Source organism: Macadamia integrifolia, chromosome 7 (assembly GCF_013358625.1).
Source record: "Macadamia integrifolia cultivar HAES 741 chromosome 7, SCU_Mint_v3, whole genome shotgun sequence".
NCBI classification, from domain to species: Eukaryota; Viridiplantae; Streptophyta; class Magnoliopsida; order Proteales; family Proteaceae; genus Macadamia; species Macadamia integrifolia.
The window spans coordinates 21,703,961-21,723,589 of record NC_056563.1 but is presented as its reverse complement, the minus strand read 5'-3'; the positions used below and the strand labels follow the sequence as shown (position 1 = coordinate 21,723,589).

Sequence of the window (19,629 nt, the reverse complement as noted above, 5' to 3'; positions counted from 1 at the left end):
GTGATGCGTCACACCCGCCAGGGAGATGCAATGGTGAATCGATTTGGATTTTTTAAGGTTAACACCTTTTAAGGGTAAGTTGTTCATTTTAACTTCATAGGTTTGGGCATTTATGATTTTCCCTTTAGTTTAATCCTTAATACTATTAAAGGGTAGTTTTGGCATTTTGAGTTTGTCCACCCATGACATTATCATTAAATAGTGACTGACTAATGGATAGGGGCTAGTTGTAATAAATCTTAAATGCAAGGGTGGTTCAAGTAACTTTTCAAAACTTTTAAGGTGTCAAGTAATCAGGCTATAGTTCAGGGGGTGCCCTAAGTAATTCCGTCTTTTTTTTTTTTTTTAAGACATTAGACTTGTTGAACACAATGGCTATTTAATCGATCATATCTCTCTCTCTTGAACTCTAATGTACCTTATTCTTTTGCCAAAGTGAAGTTGACTCAAAGGGCTACATTGCTTTTGATATCAACTTAAGTTTAGTCATGAATCTTTGAATTGAGCTACAAGCTGACGTATCTATTGAAAAGTGTTTCTAAAGTAATGACTCCCAATCAAATTAAACATGCATGACTCCAAGAGTGTGTTGACTATGTTCACTACAATGAACAACTACATAGCTAAGCCAAATTGTTCAACGACTTTTGGATTTTTTTTAATGATGTATGAATATATATATATATATATATATATGCATTATCGTTGGATGTTATAGTAGTTTTTAACATTAGATTTAGGTCTTCATGTAATAATTCTATAATTTATATGAGTATAATTCTTTTTTAGTCCCTTTTTATTTTTATTTTTTGTTTAATAATTATTTTGTTCATTTACAATACAATTTTTAGTTTTTTACCATTTAAAACATGCATCATCCGTTTCTATTTTTTTCATTCTCATTATTGTTAACTATGTTCTTAACTAGGGATGTAAGTTTGACCCTCATGTCCCGCCCTGAGCCTGAACAGGGCCTAGGCTAAGACTTCTGACCTAAGGGCGGGTTAGGTTCCCTAGGTTAAGGTTGGGTCGGGCCTTGATTGAGGCTTAGGCCAAACCTAGCCTAATCCAAACTTGATTTTAACTCTAATTTATATAATGTAATTTAGTGTTATAATCCAACCCCAAGGGGGTAGTCGAGTTGGCGAGGGATCTTCACCTCAGGAAGCGTGTGGCTCTGGGTTCGACTCCTCTTACCTCCTTAGGGCACTCACATGCGGGTGTTTAGTGCTCTTCATTTCTTTTGGGGAAATTTGAACGATTCTCATTCAACTCTGATATGACTTGGTCCATGCGATTGTGGGGTTAGTATGGTCAGGTGTCCTGAACATCAATTATTGTGCTACACTTCATAATTTTAATTGTTTATTGATCATTTGATCTATTGGTTGCAATGTTTTGGGGGAAAAAATGGAATTACAGGATTAAAGATGTTTAGAACTTTCTAAAGTTTCACTATGCTACCTGTTATCTTGGGGTAGAGTTATTCAAAGTTCGTGTCAATAAGGATAAAATTTTTCCGATGATGGATAAATTTAAGGCTAAGCTTGCTAGTTAGAAGGGGAAACTTCTCTCTCTGGCGGGAAGCGTGGAATCACTTAAGATGGTTATGGGTGGCTTGATTCACAATGTTTCAGTCTATTTATGGCCAGCTTCTTCTATTGCAACCACGGAAAGATGGGTTAGGAATTTCATATGGGAGTGGTGAATCGAGCTCTTCCAAAGCTATAGTTGTGAAATGGGAGACTGTTTGCAAGCCAAAATTGGAGGGCGGCCTAGGAATTCGTCGGTTTAAGTTTAATTTTGCTCCTCTAGCTAAATTTTGCTGGTACATAAAAAACAGAAACTCTCCTTTGGCTCGCTTCTTGTGTGGAAGATTTGTTGCAACTTACAGCTCTTTAAGGCACCATATTATTTCATCCTCTATTATGCTTGGATTAAAGAAAGTGTGGGATATTGTTTCCAATAATTCTCAATGGATTGTTGGAGATGGGACAAGTCTAAAATTCTGGTATGATCGATGGCTAGGCCAAAGAGGGATATTTTAAGAAATTATCAGTGCATTGCCGCCTTTGTGCTCTGTGACGGTCTCGGTTTCTGATTTTATTGAAGAAGGGAAATGGACGCTGCCTGAGGTGATGTATAATGAGATGCAATTAATTTGCAATCACATTTTATCTTTCCCTATCCCTTCCGTTGCTACATCAGATAAATTGATTTGGTCGTTGATTGAATCTACCAAATTTTTTGTTATCTCGGCTTGGGAATGTCTAAGGAAGAAATATTCTAAAAGGAATTGGTCTCAGTAGATCGAGTTGAAAGGTCTTACCCCTTGCCAATCTCTCTTTGTAAGGCGTCTTGTACATGAAAGTCTCCCGACAGATGATAAAATAAGCAGACGTTCTATTCCCCTTCCATCAAGATATATGCACTATTTAAATCAAGTATAGTCTTTCAACCATATTTTCCTTGAGTATGGGTATGCTTCAGAATTATGGTCAAGGACTCTTAGCTTCTTTGACCAACGATGGACTGGCTTCCCTTCTATGGAAGATTTGTTTCCTTGGTGGAAAAGAAAAGCGGCTAGTTTCCTGTAAAAGATTATGGTTGCCCCTTTGCATTATCATACCCGTGCATATTTGGGGTGAAAGAAATAGAAAGAATTTTGATGATATAAACAAGCCCCCCCCTCGTGTGTGGTTCGAGCAATTTTGAAGGATCTTCAGGATTTCTCCATCCTTGTGCCTGTCCAGGTCTCTTCAGTGTCTGATTTGGTTCTTTCAAAAAATTCCAGGTTACCATTACAAGATCGTCCTCTCACAAAATTCAGGACTTATTTTGGGCATTTCCACCTCCATCTTATTGTAAGTTGAATATTGACAGATGTTCTTTTGGAAATCCAGGATTTTCAAGTGCAGGAGGAATTTTTCAGGATGATTAAGGTAATCCTCTCCTTTGCTTCTCGTATTATGAAGATCTTAGGACTAATTTCATGGTGGAATTCACTGCTTTCTTTCATGTTCTGCATCATCTTCGAATAATGGATATTGAAAATCTCTAGATTGAGTGTGCTTCCAATGCAGTGGTTACTGGCATTAGGAATCAAAGAGTTCCATGGTATTTCAAGCAACTATGGTTATTTTACAAGAAATATCTGAGCGAGATCAATTGGACAATTTCACATTATTACACGGAAGTCAATGTCATAGCAGGATAAGCTTGCAAAGCATGGAGCTGGAACCAAAACTTCCGTCTCATGGTTAACAACTCCTATTTTTGTTATTTCTGATGTAAACTGGGATTTTTAAGGAAGACTCAGATTTTGATTTATATAGATTTTGTGATTTGGATAAAAATCTGTTGATGGCCATGCTGAAAGTGGATTTTTAGTTCTATAGAATTTGTTTATCTCTATGCCATCCATTTTTTTTATTAATGATATTATTTTCTAATCTCTAGCCCAAGAAAAATCTATCGGTGCTTTTTTTTTTTTTTTTGCTCAACCCTGGCAAAAATCAAGGCAATTAAGATCAACTTGGCCCAATCACGGTCAATTAGGGCCGGGTTGGGTTGGCATGAACCCGAAAGGGTTGGGCCTAGGCATGACCCCAACAAGGTTGATAGGAAACACCTAAAGGGGGGTGAATAGGTTTTCTCAAGAGTACTTGACAATATTTCGATTTATGACAACTTCAATGAAATGCAGAATTAAAGTGTGAAATTAAAATGACAAGACACAAGGATTTTATAGTAGTTCGACTTATAACCAAGTCTACGTCTACTCCTCTCAATACCCTTGAGAGATTCTCACTATATGTTTCTTTTATTGGGCAAGAAATAAGCCTTTACAACTGTCTTAGTTACGGGTCAAGTGTAACCCACTCTTGAGTCCAAGCAAGAGCAACTCACAACGTTTAGTTTCGGGTCAAGTGTAACCCACTCTTGAGTACAAGCAGGAGCAACTCACTTCTTGAGTGCCAGTAAAAGAACTAAAAGTGGAAATGAAAAAAAAAATACAAATTACAAGAGTTGAACAATGTTATTCTTGATATGTAAAACAAGTACTCTTGTGTAATCATGCAAGTGAATGAATACAATGAATGATCGAAACTTGCACTTGAAGCTTCTAAATAAAGATGGCTTAAATGATTGAAGCTTCTTCTTCTCTTTCTCTTTTCACTCTTAGAGATTCACTCACAATCTCTCTTTCTTTCAATATATTACTCACTCAATTGTATACACAAATGTGTCTAATGGCTGTGTAGAGAGACGTCTAAAACCTTACCTAAGTGTGGGTATTTATAGCCAAGAGAGTGAGAGAGTGTGTTTTGAAAAGGCCCCAACGGATCTATTTTTCCCTGATCCGATTTTTCAAATCCTAATCCGGATCCACGGATGAGGTAAAAGTAGCCGTTACTGACCGTTGAGCATTTGAATTTTTACCCTGATCCAGATCTCTGGATTGGAGATTTCTAAATCCGGATTGATCCGGATTGATCCGGATTTTTGGATCCCATCCAGAGTCAATCTGGATACCTCTGTCTGTCAATTTTTGACAAACAGTTCAATCCGGATTGAGAACCATGATCCAAATTACATTCTTTGTGAATCCAGATTGGGTTTTGTGGCCAATTTGACTGTGTTCTTTGGTCCACCTTTTTCCAATCTTTTGGGACTTCTTTTGGGGCATTTTGATAATTGCTTAGGGTTTTCTAAATGCATGTTTACATTCTGTATGCATGTGTGTGTGCGTGATTATAGTTGTACAATTTGTATGTGCATACGATCTTCAAATTCTTGTCTTCAACATTCTTGGTCTTCACTTTGAGACTTCTTCAATGTATCAACTGCTTTGATCTTGATTTTTTTGATGTCTTCACTTTAGTATTCTTCGTCTCCCGATTCGATCAATATACTGAAAAGAAGGTTAGTGATTCTATTCATTGTTTGTTATTACCAAAACATGAGTGCAGAGGTGGGATTTTCCCAACAATCTCCCCTTTTTGGTGATGACAAACAATACAGTATTGATGTATTATATGTAATACATTAGTTGTATCTATAGCCATATAACCAATAATACATTTATCAATCAATACCCATAGATGAATATCATAATGACATCTCTCCAATATCTTCTCCCCCATAGCATCAATATCATTATCTTCTCCCCCTTTGTGCATCAACAAAAAGTGAGAAGGTACAGGAGTAACCAAGCTCCCCCTTGAGGTGAGCTCCCCCATAAGAAAAGAGATAAATATTTGATAGCTCCCCTTGACATGTGATGGTTTAGAGACAGAGATGTAGCAAGGTTAAGTGTTAAAATCAAAAGATAATTTGAAGATAAGTGCTGACATCATAATTTATACTAGTAAAAAACAAGCAAAGCAAGAAGTGTTTGTCCATCAAACCATAAACAGAACCATAAGAGTTAAACAACCATAGGTCTTAAAAGTAATTAATATAAAGTAAAGCTCAAGGATGGGGAGGTGATGGAGGTGGAATCATATGTTTCATTATGTCAAGCTTGTCATGTGTGGTATTGAATTGACGATTAACATCCATCCTAAATGCTGAAAATTCCTGCTCGAGGTGTATCATGCGAGTGTGCAAATCTGTAGTGTATCCACTTGGGTGCATGGGAGCAGTCTCTTCTGGTGCAATAGTGTCATGATGCTTATCATGCTTATTTCAAACTCTCTACTCATACAATTACTAAATTCATCACACATTGTTTCATTAGTGGCACCAAAAATGATATCATCCACATATATTTGGACAATAATCATGTTTCTGTTTCTATGTTTCACAAATAGTGTAGTGTCCAACTTTTCCATAGTGTAACTCTTATTGAGTGAGAATTTACTCAATCTTTCATACCAAGCTCTTGGAGCTTGCTTAAGGCCGTATAAAGCTTTCTTAACCTTGTATACATGATTAGGAAGTTTTGGATTTTCAAATCCGGGAGGTTGTGCAACAGAAACTTCTTCACTAATGACACCATTCAAGAATGCACTTTTAATATCCATTTGATACAATTTAAAATTTTTATGACAAGCAAAGGCAAGCAACATTCTTATTGATTCTAATTTTACAATTGAAGCATATGTTTCATCAAAATCAATTCATTCTTCTTGATTGTATCCTTTGGCTACAAGTGTTGTTTTGTTTTAAGTAATTTGACCTTTTTTATCTAATTTATTTAGGAATACCCATTTTGCTCCAATGACTGTCTTGTCCTTTGGTTTGGGAACCAAGTCCCATACATCATTTCTTTCAAATTAATTAAGTTCTTCACTCCAATCGCTATCAATTAATGCTTCTTTTACATTTTTAGGTTCAATAGTTGATATGAATGTACTATTACTAGGTTGTTGTATTCTTGATCGTGTTTGTACTCCTTTGCTTAGATCACCAATGACTTGATTGATAGGATGATCCTCAGCTGTTTTGATTTCTTTGGGTAGTTCTTTGTTTTCTTCTTCTATTGTCTCTTATGTTGATATATTTTTAACTTTCTTTCTAATTTCTTCTACTTCATCTTCATCTTCATTTGAAAGCGGCTTGTATATTGTGTTTGGTGGTGATTCATGAAATTTTACATTTATTGATTCTTCTACCACTATGTTTCTTTTGTTGAACATCCTATAAGCTCTACTATTTTGTGAGTAGCCAAAAAAGATGCTTTCATTGAGTTTGAAGTCAAACTTTCCTTGATGATCTTTGGTGTTTAAGATGTAACACTTACATCTAAATACTTTGAAATAATCAACCTTAGGTGTTTTGTCAAAATAGAGTTCATATGGAGTTTTTATTTAGTATCTTTCTTATTATTACTCTATTGAGGATATAACATGCCGTATTTATGGCTTCTGCCCAAAAGTACTTTGGAAGTGAATATTCTTGGAGCATAGTTCTCACGGTTTCTTGTATTGATCTATTATTTCTTTATACAACTCCATTTGATTGAGGAGTTCTAGGAGTTGAGAACTCATGAGTTATTTGATGTTCTTCACAAAGTTTTCCAAATTGAGGTAGATTATCAAATTCTCCACCATGATCGGTTCTTATGTTGGTAATTAAATAACTCTTTTGGTTTTGAACCTTTTTGCTTAGGGTGAGAAATTCACTAAAGGCTTCATCTTTATGCCTAATGAATAGGGTCCAAGTATACCTAGAATAATCATCTATTACTACTAGAGTGTATTGTTTTCCACTTAGACTAGGAGTTGAGATTGGTCCAAATAGATCCATGTGAAGTAGTTGAAGAGGTCTTGAGGTTGATACTATTGTTTTAGATTTGTGTGAGGTTTTTACTTGCTTGCCCCATCACAAAATAATTTGTTTTCAAATTTCAATTTTGACATATTTCTCACTAGATTTTTTAGAAGCTATTTGTATAAGAGTTTTTGTGTTGACATGACCGAGTTTTCTATGCCAAAGATAACAATCTTCATTGTTTGAGACACGTCATATGCTACTAGAACAAGCATTGTCAAACATGTAAATGTAGATATTGTTTCTTTTAGTGTCATTTAAAATAACATCATGTTTATCATTTTTCACTAGGCATTGAGAAGCATTGAATTCAACCAAATATCCATTTTTGCACAATTGGCTCACGCTAATCAAATTATTAGCAAGACCATCAACTAAACAAACATTGGTTATAGTGATACCTCCAATTTTGATAGAGCCTAAGCCAATGATCTTTTCTTTGCCTTTGTCTCCAAATGTCACTCATCTTCCATCATATTTCTTGAGTTTTGAGAAGAGGTTGGAGTTTCTAGTCATGTGCTTGGAGCAACCGCTGCCAATATACCATTCAAGGTCTTTTTTGCTCTTCAAGCATATGTATAAAAATACAATCAATAATGTATTGGTCCCCAATTGGGTCTATTGAAGTTGGATTCAAAAAATCCTTTTGGTACCCAGATGGTCGTTGTTTTATTTTGGGTATGGCTATTATAGGATTGGGGATTTTTCCAATAATGTTGTGGAGATCTAGTAATGCTTATTGGAGGCTGAGGTTTATAGAGCTGATTAATGTAATAACCATTTAATTCGAGTGGTTGTGGTCTATGATATCTATTTTACTTGTTCCATTGTTGACCTCGAGGCTTTGAGAACCTTTGCAATCGTTGAGGAACATGACCATGCTTTCTTGCATATTGATACGCATGATTAGCTTGAGGTTTCTTCAAGGGCATATTAGTCTTTTCCTTTCCCTTGGATTGTGAAGTAGAGGCATTGTATCCAAGGCCTTCCTTGTTGTGAACATCTCTTCGAGGTGTTCCCAATAAGGTATCAAGATTCCTTTGGCCTTTGGTGAAGGTGTTTAGGGCCGAGCTTAATCTTGTGTTTTCTTACAAGAGGTCTTTGTTTCTTTTTATATTTTTTCAATAGTCTCCAAATGGGTTTCTTTTTCTTTTTCTTTTTTTTTTCTCTCTCATGTAAGTGGTGAGCTCATTCAAGTTAAATTGGAGATTATCTACTTGCTTTTCTAATACTTTCTTTTCTTTCACTACATTTTTTTCTATTTTTGTATAATTCTAAGAAAGCACCATATAGTTCATCATATTCAAAGTTTTCTTCACGAATAGAATTTGTATTATCAAAGTTTGTGGAGCTTACCTCATTTTATTCTTGATCGGATGTAGCCATCAAGGCTAGATAGGTGTGTTCATCACGGGATCCTTCTTCTTCATCACTACTATTGGATGAGTCATCCCATGTTTCTTCGGCTTTGTAGGCATTTTTCTTCTTTCCTTCTTTTGAGAGCTTTGGACAATCGATTTTGATATGTCCTAGCTTTCTACATTCATAACAAACTACTTCATTAGATTTTTCATTAGAATAATTCTTACCTTTGTTGTCTCTGGAGGGTTGCCCTTCGATGAGTTTTCTTCCTTCCTTTGATTTGAGGAATTTGTGAAAGTGTCGAGATGGGAGTAGTATTTGTTCGTCTTCACTTTCCTCTTTGTCAAAATCTTGTGTTATTTTGAGAGCAACTATTTTCTTTCTTGTCTCTCTTGACTCTTCTTATTCTTCCATATCATCATCTTTGAGTTCTACTTCATGAGTTTGCAATATCCCCATGAGTTCATCTAAGATTAAACTGTCAAGATCTTTAGTGTTTTGAATGGCCGTCACCATCGGTCTCCATTTTTTCTTGGGCAATACGTGTAGCACCTTCATCACTTTCTCCTCCTGAGTGTAATCTTTATTCAAGGCTTTCAACTTATTTACAATGTTAGTAAAGCGACAAAACATATCAAAAATATATTCATTCTTTTGCATTTTAAAGCTTTCATACTCATTTTCGAGTCGACCAATGTTTACTTTCTTGACTTTCGAAATTCCTTCATAAGTCACAATAAGTTTTGCTCACATTTCTTTGACTAGCCCACACATAGATGTCCTATTAAATTCCTTCTCGCTCAATGCATATTGAAGGAATGTAATAGCTTTGAAGTTATGTTGAATCTTAATTTTATCTTCTGCTGTCCATTCTCTTTTTTCTTTTTCTACAAGTTCTTCTCCTACTTTCTTATAGGCTTTGTATGGATCTTCTTCAAACACCTCCAATACATCTAAGTTGTGAGCACAAACAGAGTTTGTGAATCGATTTTTCCAATAAGCAAAACCTTCACCATCAAGATATGAAGGTCTAGAGGTGTTAAGACCTTCGACTTGTTGGTATTGAGATTCCATGGATCTTTGACGTGGTTTAGAGAAAATAAAGTCTCAGTTTTGAGTTCCAGCTCTGATACCAATTGATAGGAAACACCTAGAGGGGACGAATAGGTTCTCTCGAGAGTACTTGACAATATTTCGATTTATGACAACTTAAATGAAATGCAGAATTAAAGTGCGAAATCAAAATGACAAGACACAAGGATTTTATAGTAGTTTGACTTATAACCAAGTCTACGTCTTCTCCTCTCAATACCCCTTGAGAGATTTTCACTATGTATTTCTTTTACTGGGTAAGAAACAAGCATTTTCAACTGTCTTAGTTACAGGTCAAGTGTAACCCACTCTTGAGTCCAAGCAAGAGCAACTCACAATGTCTTAGTTTCGGGTCAAATGTAACCTAAGCTTAAGTACAAGCAAGAGCAACTCACTTTTTGAGTGCCGGCAAGAGAACCAAAAGTGGAAATGAAAACAAGAATAAAAATACAAATTACAAGTGTTGAACAATATTACCCGTGATATGTAGAACAAGTACTACTGTGTAATCGTGCAAGTGAATGAATGCAATGAATGATCGAAACTTGCACTTGAAGCTTCTAAATAAAGATGGCTTGAATGCTTGAAGCTTCTTCTTCTCTTTCTCTTTTCATTCTTAGAGCTTCAGTCACAATCTCTCTTTCTTTCAATATATTGCTCACTCAATTGTATACACAAATATGTCTAATGGTTGTGTAGAGAGGTGTCTAAAACCTTACCCAAGTGTGGGTATTTATAGCCAAGAGAGTGAGTGAGAGAGTGTTTTGAAAAGGCTCCAATGGATCTATTTTTCCCTAATCCAGATCCATGGATGGGGTATTGCTCACTCAATTGTATACACAAATGTGCCTAATGGTTGTGTAGAGAGGTGTCTAAAACTTTACCCAAGTGTGGGTATTTATAGCCAAGAGAGTGAGTGAGAGAGTGTTTTGAAAAGGCTCTAATGGATCTATTTTTCCCTAATCCGGATCCACGGATGGGGTAAAAGTAGCCATTACTGACCGTTGAACATTTGAATTTTTGTCCTGATCCGGATCTCCGGATTGGAGATTTCTCAATTTGGATTGATTCGGATTTTCAGATCCCATCCGAAGTCAATCCGGATGCCTCTATTGACAGACTCAATTCGGATTGAGAACCCTAATCCGGATTACACTGTTTGTGAATCCGGATTGAGTTTTGTGACCAATTTGACTGTGTTCTTTGGTCCACCTTTTTTCAATCTTTTGGGACTTCTTTGAGGGCATTTTGGTCATTGGCTAAGGTCTTCTAAATGCATGTTTACATTGTGTATGTATGTGTGTGTGTGTATTTACAGTTGTACAATTTGTATTTGCATACGATCTTGAAATTCTTGTCTTCAACATTCTTGGTCTTCAATTTGAGACTTCTTTAATGTATCAACTGCTTTGATCTTAATTTTGTTAATGCCTTCACTTTAGTGTTCTTCATCTCCTGATTCGATCAATATACTGACAAGAAGGTTAGTGATTCTACTCATTGTTTGTTATTACCAAAACATGAGTGTGGAGGTGGGATTTCCCCAACAAGGGTTTGGTTGGGCTTGAGTTAAGTTTTGAAGACTTAGGGTTGGATTGGAGTTTAAGAAACCCAACCCTATTTCACCCCTAGTCTTAATTAATGTTTCTTTCATAATCAAATAAGAAAAACCTTCTATACATTTGGTGCCAAACTTTTGAGTATATTTTGATGTCACATTTATTTGTTTCTTCTAATGGCTAGGTAGGCTCCATCGCACTAACCTCAAGCCATGGTGATAGCAGTTGCCCTTATAATGATGATATTCATAATTTCCTTTTCTAATGAATGAGGACTTTATTTCTCATATAATCCATAGTTGGAAATCCAAGTTTAGATTTGAAGGAGCCATATGAGTCGATTCAATAACTAGTGAGACATGGTTAAGAGTCATGTAGACCAAGCTTTGAGAACTTGGTATCAAGAATGGGATCGGTCAAGGCCAATAGCGATTTGATACCAATCCAGATCGGCCAAGATCAAACAAAAATACCCCTGCTTTCAATTAAAAAAACCACTTTTTAGATAATTTACCCTTCGTTTGTACCAATCCACTAATATGGTATCGGCCAAGAATTGGGACCAATCAAAGCCAATTCTGTTCCGATCCAATCGATCGTGAGAGATCCAATCGATCGTGAGAGATCCGATCGATCGTAAGCGATCTGACCTAATTCCTCAAACCACGATATATTCAACATAAAAAAGGGAAAGAGAACTCTACCCATCCATGTTCCCTATGCCTAGACACTTGGGTAAGTAGAGGCAAGAGGAGGGGTGTCCTTTCACAGCCCACCCCCACTTCCCAATGTGTATGGGCATAGGAAGCATGAATGGACAAAGTTCTTTCTCCATATAGAAAATTAGGGATGAAGAACACTAACCGGTCCTGTTCTCTATGCCCTCCAGTGGGGAGCGCACATTGGTATCCACTAGATAGCACATAAGGGGTGGGGCTCATTTCAAGTAGGGGTGTCAACCAATCGAGCAGGGCCGGTCTCGGTCAGGCTTAATCAGGCTTTACCACTTGGAAGCCTTGCATTGTGAATGTCCATTTAACTAAATGGGCCTAGCTTTGGGGGGCATGGTACAGTTTATAATCGAGTTGATCGATGTCAGGCTTTAATCTAGCTTCCTTAAACGGGTCTTAATCGGGCCTTCACCGGGCTACAGACCTATTTAAGTCTAAACGGACTCTAAAGGGCTTTAAACGTGCTTACCCTAAAATTCTTTTCTTAAGTTGGTTGAATGTCTAGAAATATGTGAGGCAAATCTTTAATAAAAAAGGGAAATGATATGAGATTATGGTTGTTCTTACAAAAAAAAGAAGAGATTATGACATTTACAACTTACAAAATAAAGCTTAGTTAAATCAATCCTATTACAAGAAAATGGTAAAAAAGCTTAATTTGTTTCTTACTAGTAGTGGCAAAATAGGAATTTTATATAGTTTGAAAGGGGGTTGGGCTGGGTCGGGCTACAATGGTCGGTTCAATCCGAGTATATAAACATGTCAGTTCGGTTGGGTGCCTGACGGGCTAGCTACTTACACCGTGAACACCCGTTTCAAGCCCGACACATTTATTAATCGTGTTGGTCCAGATCGGGCCGTAAACCTGTCAGGCTTGGTCGGGCCTACTGGTGCAGGCTCAGAATTGACACCCCTAATTTTAAGGGACCCTGTGAGAGAGTGTAAGGAACAGGACCAATTAGCATTCTTTTTTCATAAAAAATTATTAGAGTTTGTTTGAATTTGTACAAGTCGCAGGCATATTTACTTGACTCTTTCTCAAAGTCTTATCACACGCACAAATCAAACCTATCCAAAGCGAGTCACATAAAAAAAATTAAAAAAACAAAAAGACAAAAAAAAAACAAAAAAAAACCAAAACAAAACAAAAACAAAAAACAAAACAAAACAAAACAAAAAAAAAAAAAAAAAAAACAAAACCCAAAAAACAAAAAAACAAAAAAAACAAAAAAACAAAAAAAGACAAACCCGATGTTGGATGAATATCATACTCATCATGAACTCAATCAAGGCAGCAGCCTCCATGCATGCCCTAATATGAGCCTAATTGATGCCTCTAGAGTTTAGAAACATAGCAATGCACCTGATTAAAAGAACTTCTTCGAGAAAAGATGGAAAGCCTAGAGAAGTCAACCCTAAACCCCTAATACCAACCTCTAACTTGCTTTAATGCTATTACCACCTTTTCCCCAAATTTAATTTTGTCAAATGGAAATCTTATTGGAATTAGTTTTGAGGGTACGTATAGTCCATGTATGTCATCCTTGAATTATTTGATTAGTTTTAGTATCAAAGCATTACATTAAATAGGATATTGACATATTCATTTGGATCAAGATTTAAACGACTAAGAAAAATGTCCAATACATTGAGGAAGTTTGGTCATAAAATTCTGTAATGCTAGTCACTTGTTGGTCCTCTTTCTATCCATCCATGAGATCGGTCGCCTCAAACCCTTCACTAATTTGATGGCTGAAATTATAAAAAAGAAAATCCATTAAAAGGAGGAAGGGCATATCGTCCATTTAAGAGATAAATTTTAGTGGAATTTACTATCACTCCCCACACTTTGCCTATATTTACTAAAATTCCCTTACCTTTTGCATTTTTACTGATACTCCCCTGCTTTTTTATTTTACATATCTTTCTCCCCTGCTATTTTTAAATACCCAAATTATCCTTCCTTTTCACTTGTAACCTATTACACTTTTTTCATATTGGTTGGTTCAAACCATGGTTTGAACCAAACCACTAACAAGTTTGATCTCATCCAATCATCAAGGATATTGTAAATTCAAAAAAGAATAATTTTGTATCTGATATATATCTATATCGGTATCATATGTTCCAATTGGGTACCACACGTTTTTTAATGTTTTTTAATCCTAAGATTGGCTGAGACTGATACCAATCTAATACCGATAAAAAAATAGATTGCTAAATTTATGATGATGGATGAGACAAATAATAATAATAATAATAATAATAATAATAATAATAATAATAATAATAATAATAATAATAATAATAATAATAATAATAATAATAATAAACATCCCTAATGATTGGATGAGACGAAATAAAAATAATAATAATAATAAATAAATAAATAATATCTCTAAGGACACATTAGCTAGTCAATATCCTTGATGATTGGATGAGACAAAACTTGTAAGTGGTTTGGTTCAAACCATGTTTTAAACCAATCAATTTGAAAAAAAAAAAGTGTAATGGGTTACAAGTGAAAATGAAGGATAATCTGGGTATTTAAAAAGAGCAGGGGAGAAAGAGATGTAAAAATCAAAAAGCAAGGGAGTATTAGTAAAAAGGTAAAAAGCAAGGGAATTTTAGTAAATATAGGCCAAGTGTAGGGGAGTGATAGTAAATTCCCCTAAATTTTAAAAAGGGCCAATTTAAAGTCTATTTAAAGTTAAGTGGGTCTCTAGTTCGGTTAAGGCCCAATTCCGGATCACTTATGGCAGCCCAATTAGGGCCTGGGACCAACCAACCCAATTATTATCAATAATACTATGTGCACCCTAGCTAAACTCTTTTAGCTAAACCAGCGTTCACGGTGAAGTGGGTCTCTAGTTCGGTTAAGGCCCAATTCAAGATCACTTATGGCAGCCCAATTAGGGCCTAGGACCAACCAACCCAATTATTATCAATAATACTATGTGCAAGCTAAACTCTTTTAGCTAAACCAGCATTCACGGTGAACCCTTGAAATTGGCCGAGCCTAATGAAGCCCGACTGAGACCAGCCCGACCTAACCGCTTGACACCACTCTACCTCAAACCGTCCACTAATTTGATGGCTGAATTAGCAAAGGAGAAAATCCACTAAATAGGGGAGTGGCTTACTGTCCAAATGAACCACAAAATTTAACCTGTACACAATTTAATGGATTTTTTTTTTTTTTTGGTATTGATGAGGGATTATCTCCCTTACCACGGCACGATCAAGGAGCATTCTAATGAATGTTGCACTACTGCTCCAGCTCTTCATCAAGCCGTGCTACTACCTCGGCCTTCACCAGCCCGAGTTGTCACTTCGGCATCTCATCAGGCCGTGCTGTCACCTCGGCCCCCTTCAGCCTGAACTGCCACCTTGGCCCTTCACCAGTCCAAGCTGTCACCTTGGCATCTCATCTGGTCGTGCTATCACCTCGTCCCCTCATCACCCGAGTTTCCACCTAGGTCTTCATCAGGCAGGGCTCCCAGAAACGTGCTCTTATCCACTCCTATATTAGAGGAAAGTAATCCCTAATCACAAGGGTGGGACTCTATCCACTACAAGTCATCAGAGGCATCCACCCTACCTATGACCTGCACTTCCGAGATAAGAGGGGAATATTCCCCTAGTATACCCTAGGATCTGGAATATTCCTAGCATCAGAGAGTTGTTTCTCTCAAGGACTCCACGCCCAGTAAGACTCTCCACGGACTCCCCCCTTTTTCCCACTCCATCAGTAGCCTATAAATACCAAGGTAAGCCTCCATTGGGGGAATCGATCACTTCTTTTGACCGAAACTCTGTTGAGTATCTATTGTGGAAAGATCTAACTTAGGCATCGGAAAGTCCCCCGTCGGGTCAACCCGGTTCTCCCCTGTCTTCTCTTTTGTGCAGATTGACTGAAGCATCAGGAGCTGCAAGGAGGATCGGTTGGTCAATTTTTACCACATCAAGTATATATAATGGTTGGAGTTGCACAGACTTACTATATTAGTAATGGGAAAGGAACCCTGCTAGTTTGGTGTAGAAAATGCCAAGACTAAACCAGGCGCAAAAAGATTGTGCTACCCTCCTCAGCTTTGAGATGAAGATGCACTCGTAACACCCCCCCCCCGCCCCTAATTGGTCTATATGTTTGGGGTTTCTTATGCCAAATTGGCAGGGTCCTTGTGCCATTAGCAATTCATGGTGCTCAAAATGAACGGAATTAAGGAAAATATAGAAGAAATAAATACATAATAACGAAAAAAGAAACAAGAAGACTATGGCTCCCACACCAAGACACAAAGTGGGGCAAAATGATCATCCCATCCATCATAAAAGATGAAAATCCCACATCTATTGATGCTTCCAGGTACACTGGCATTGGCCCCCATGCTAGTGCATGGCCACGCTGTTTTTCAAAGAATCCTCTACCAATAATAATTAATAATCTGCAAAAAATAGAAATAATTCACCTATTAATTAAGGACGGTAAAGACTTAAAGTTCCAAACTTGAGGTAAATTGGTATTCATTCCGTACATTTACAGCTAGAAATATTTTACATTTCTGCAGCAACATGTTAAGAAATCAGTTCCTATCATCATCACAAGGAACTAATTACAACCAAAATAGGTTTATTAATGTAAAACTAAAAGGGAGCACCAAAGTTGAGGCAATCGACGTCCCCTCAAATTAACATCAGTTGCAGAAGTGAAGACCCTTATGCAACCCCTTGGGCTCTCTAGACATGGCTGGGAGCTTCAGCTTTCGCTGCTTTAGGGGTCTCTGCTGGTGCTGGTACTGGTACTGATACTGCTGTTGCTGGACCATGAGCATGAACATGTGAATGAGCATGAGCATGAGCATGAGCATGAGCATGAGCGTGATCATGAGCATGAGCGTGGTCATGGTGATGGTGGTTTTTCGCCAACCTACCAAAAATTCCTCTGAAAAAACACGAAAATGCCAAACAAACCCAGGAGTTAGGACAAAAAACATTTAAACTTGATTACAGCTAAAAAATAGGAAATGATAAGAAAAAAAAAAACAACTTGAAGAAGTCCTCAGTCTTGTGTTTCAAGTCGTGTGCTGTCTCCTTAACTTTTCTCCCTGCCTCGTATGCCGAGTCATCCGAGTAAGCTGAGTCCATTAGAAACACAAAGGCCAATGCCAACACCAGAACAAAGAACGCTGCTCCCTTTGCCATCTTATTCTTTATTTCTAACAACACAAAGACCCAATTATTTGTTTTATTGTTTCTTTGTGTGTTGAGAATGGCAGAGATGTGGGGGTTTAATTTATACTATTGAGAGAGAAAATTATGAGGGGGAGCTGAGCTACTTCTTAGGATCAAAGGGAGAGATGTGCGTGCCACCACTTGTGATTTGGCGATCCTCATTGTTTTAAGGTCTCTTCGTGGCCAAGTTTGGAACTGGCAAGGATCAGGTTCCCAAACCATTCGCGTATGCTCCTTGGTACTTGCATGTAATCCACTTAATCAGGAGACAGCCTTATGCTAAAGGGAGAAAGAATAAGTAGATTACATGTAAGGACTAAGGAGCATACGAGAATGGTTTTTGTATGTGAATCTCATCCGAACTCCTTGGTTTGAGTTGACTTTTGAAATTGGTTGAGGCCCCTTCAGATGACCTGACCCATCTAGCCCAACCTGAATTCTGGTGTGTAAGATGTAAGGCATCCGAGTTGGGCTAGACAAGCCCGATGACCCGTACCCAACTTGCTTCTTCTCATTTTCTATTAGTGGTTAGGTTTATGATTAATTGAAGGGGAACTAATTGACATACTTCTCCTGGCCATTAAAAAAAATACCAACCGCCTATCGCAAACCTAATTATCACACTTGGGCCAAGTTATAATGAAAAGAGAGGGTTCTCTGAACCAAAGAGTGGGAAGAGCGGACTATCAAGTGGAGTTTGAAGGGAAAGGAGAAGACGGAGTGAATCCCAAGGTATAACGTCCCAACTTTGGACGCTCCAAATTTCAAGAAGTGAATCCTGTTAGATCTCCCTATGGGTTTGAGTCCGAAATCCTAGTTGACGAAGCCACATAGAGAAACAAAAACATGAATCTAATAAAATTATAAAATTATGGAGGATCGATTCTTGTCTCATGTGGTTGGCTCTGATACCACTTGTTAGATCTATTTAAGGTTTCACATCAAACTCTAATTGATTCCCATACAAACAACTAGAACACGATATCAAATTAAAACAAATGTTTGGATCAAAACATAGAATATGTTGACTTTTCACCTTGTATGCTGAAAGCCATCGATGTTGGTCACTCCCACTTTCGTTCTCTTGGCTTGGCTATGGATCTTCTACAGCCCTTTAAACTTCCTTGGTTCTTTCACTTTAGTGGTAAAGTGGAGAAGAGTGAATAATGGTTGTAGGGACCCAAAACCTAGTATTTATAATACTGTCATGCACAAAAAATCCTAAACCATAATAGGTTGGGCTAGCATATCCCTAAATTTGAGAGTAGACCGAACTGGTTCATGCAACTTGATTCTCACCCATTTAATTGACTCGAATAATTAATTTAGCCCATATATCTAAATCCAACAAATCCTCCTCCCTAAAATTAACTTCAGTCAAAAGAACGATTTATAACTAAGGAATCCTATCCAAAACAATCTACTCTTGGAGGAATTTCAGTAAGATTAATATGAATTTTGCCTCCAAACTGGGATTAGATCTAGGTTAGTAAGAAAGAAAACTTATGCTAGAGCTAGAGGAAGAGGCAAAGGCGAAGAGTAGAGAAGAGCAAATGGATTCACTAAAAACTGCATGAATCCGAAGAGGGAACTACCTTTTCCCTAGCTTGTTCACTTAAATATGCTGAAGCCCATAAAGAACAACATAAATCTAGAGAAGAAACAAAATTTCAACAAAACCCTAAATATGTCATTGGCCGAGGTCTCTTCAACCAACTGCTTAATCTTGGATCTTTCAAAGAGCTTTTGATCTCACAGAGAAGGAAAAGGTACTCCAAATTTTCTGTGTTACTTTTTCCGACTTCTTTGCAATTTAATTTCACTAAAACGGGTGATATGCAGATGGGCAGAGATAGCAGTGACAGTGGCAGTGGCAGTGGCAGTGGCAGTGGTAGGCTATGCGTAGTGGGAAAGGGTGGTGTGATGGACTGGTGTTATGTCACGGCGGTGATGCATCACACCTGCTTGGGAGTTGCAGAGGTGAATCGATTTGGGCTTTTTTAGGTTAACACCTTTTAAGGGTACGTTGTTCATTTTAACTTCATAGGTTTGGGTATTTAAGATTTTCCCTTTAGGTTAATCCTTAATACCATTGAAGGGTATTTTGAACATTTGAGCATTTTGAATTTTCTCACCTATGATGTTATCACTAAACGGAGAGTGGCTAATGGAGAGGGGATAATTCTAATAAATCTTAAATGCAAGCGTGGTTCAAGTAACTTTTTCAAATTTTTGGGGTGTCAAGCAATCGGGCACATGGAGTGTCCTAAGTAATTTTTCCGTTTCTATTTTTTTCTTTTTTAACTTTTTTTTAAGACATTGGACTTGCTTAACTCAATGGCTATATAATTGATCATATCTCTCTCTCCCGA

The 19,629-nt window shown here is 37.1% G+C and overlaps 1 protein-coding gene across 2 annotated transcripts in view; it reads right to left on the bottom strand.

The window, feature by feature from the left end:
* The window catches only part of LOC122084405 (urease accessory protein UreG-like), a 65,929-nt gene extending 48,632 nt beyond the window's left edge, over positions 1-17,297 (bottom strand). The window contains exons 1-2 of one of the 2 annotated variants that reach the window (XR_006141885.1): positions 17,073-17,297; positions 16,710-16,967 (exon numbers count right to left, since the gene is read on the bottom strand). Coding sequence is in view for 1 of the 2 variants with exons in the window: in XM_042652630.1 (XP_042508564.1) it covers positions 16,763-16,967; positions 17,073-17,227 (360 nt within the window). In the remaining variant the exon portion in view is untranslated. Of the gene's footprint in view, positions 1-16,521; positions 16,968-17,072 lie in introns of those variants that run through there. The other variant, XM_042652630.1, reaches the window with a different exon arrangement.
* Between the last annotated feature and the right edge of the window lie 2,332 nt (positions 17,298-19,629).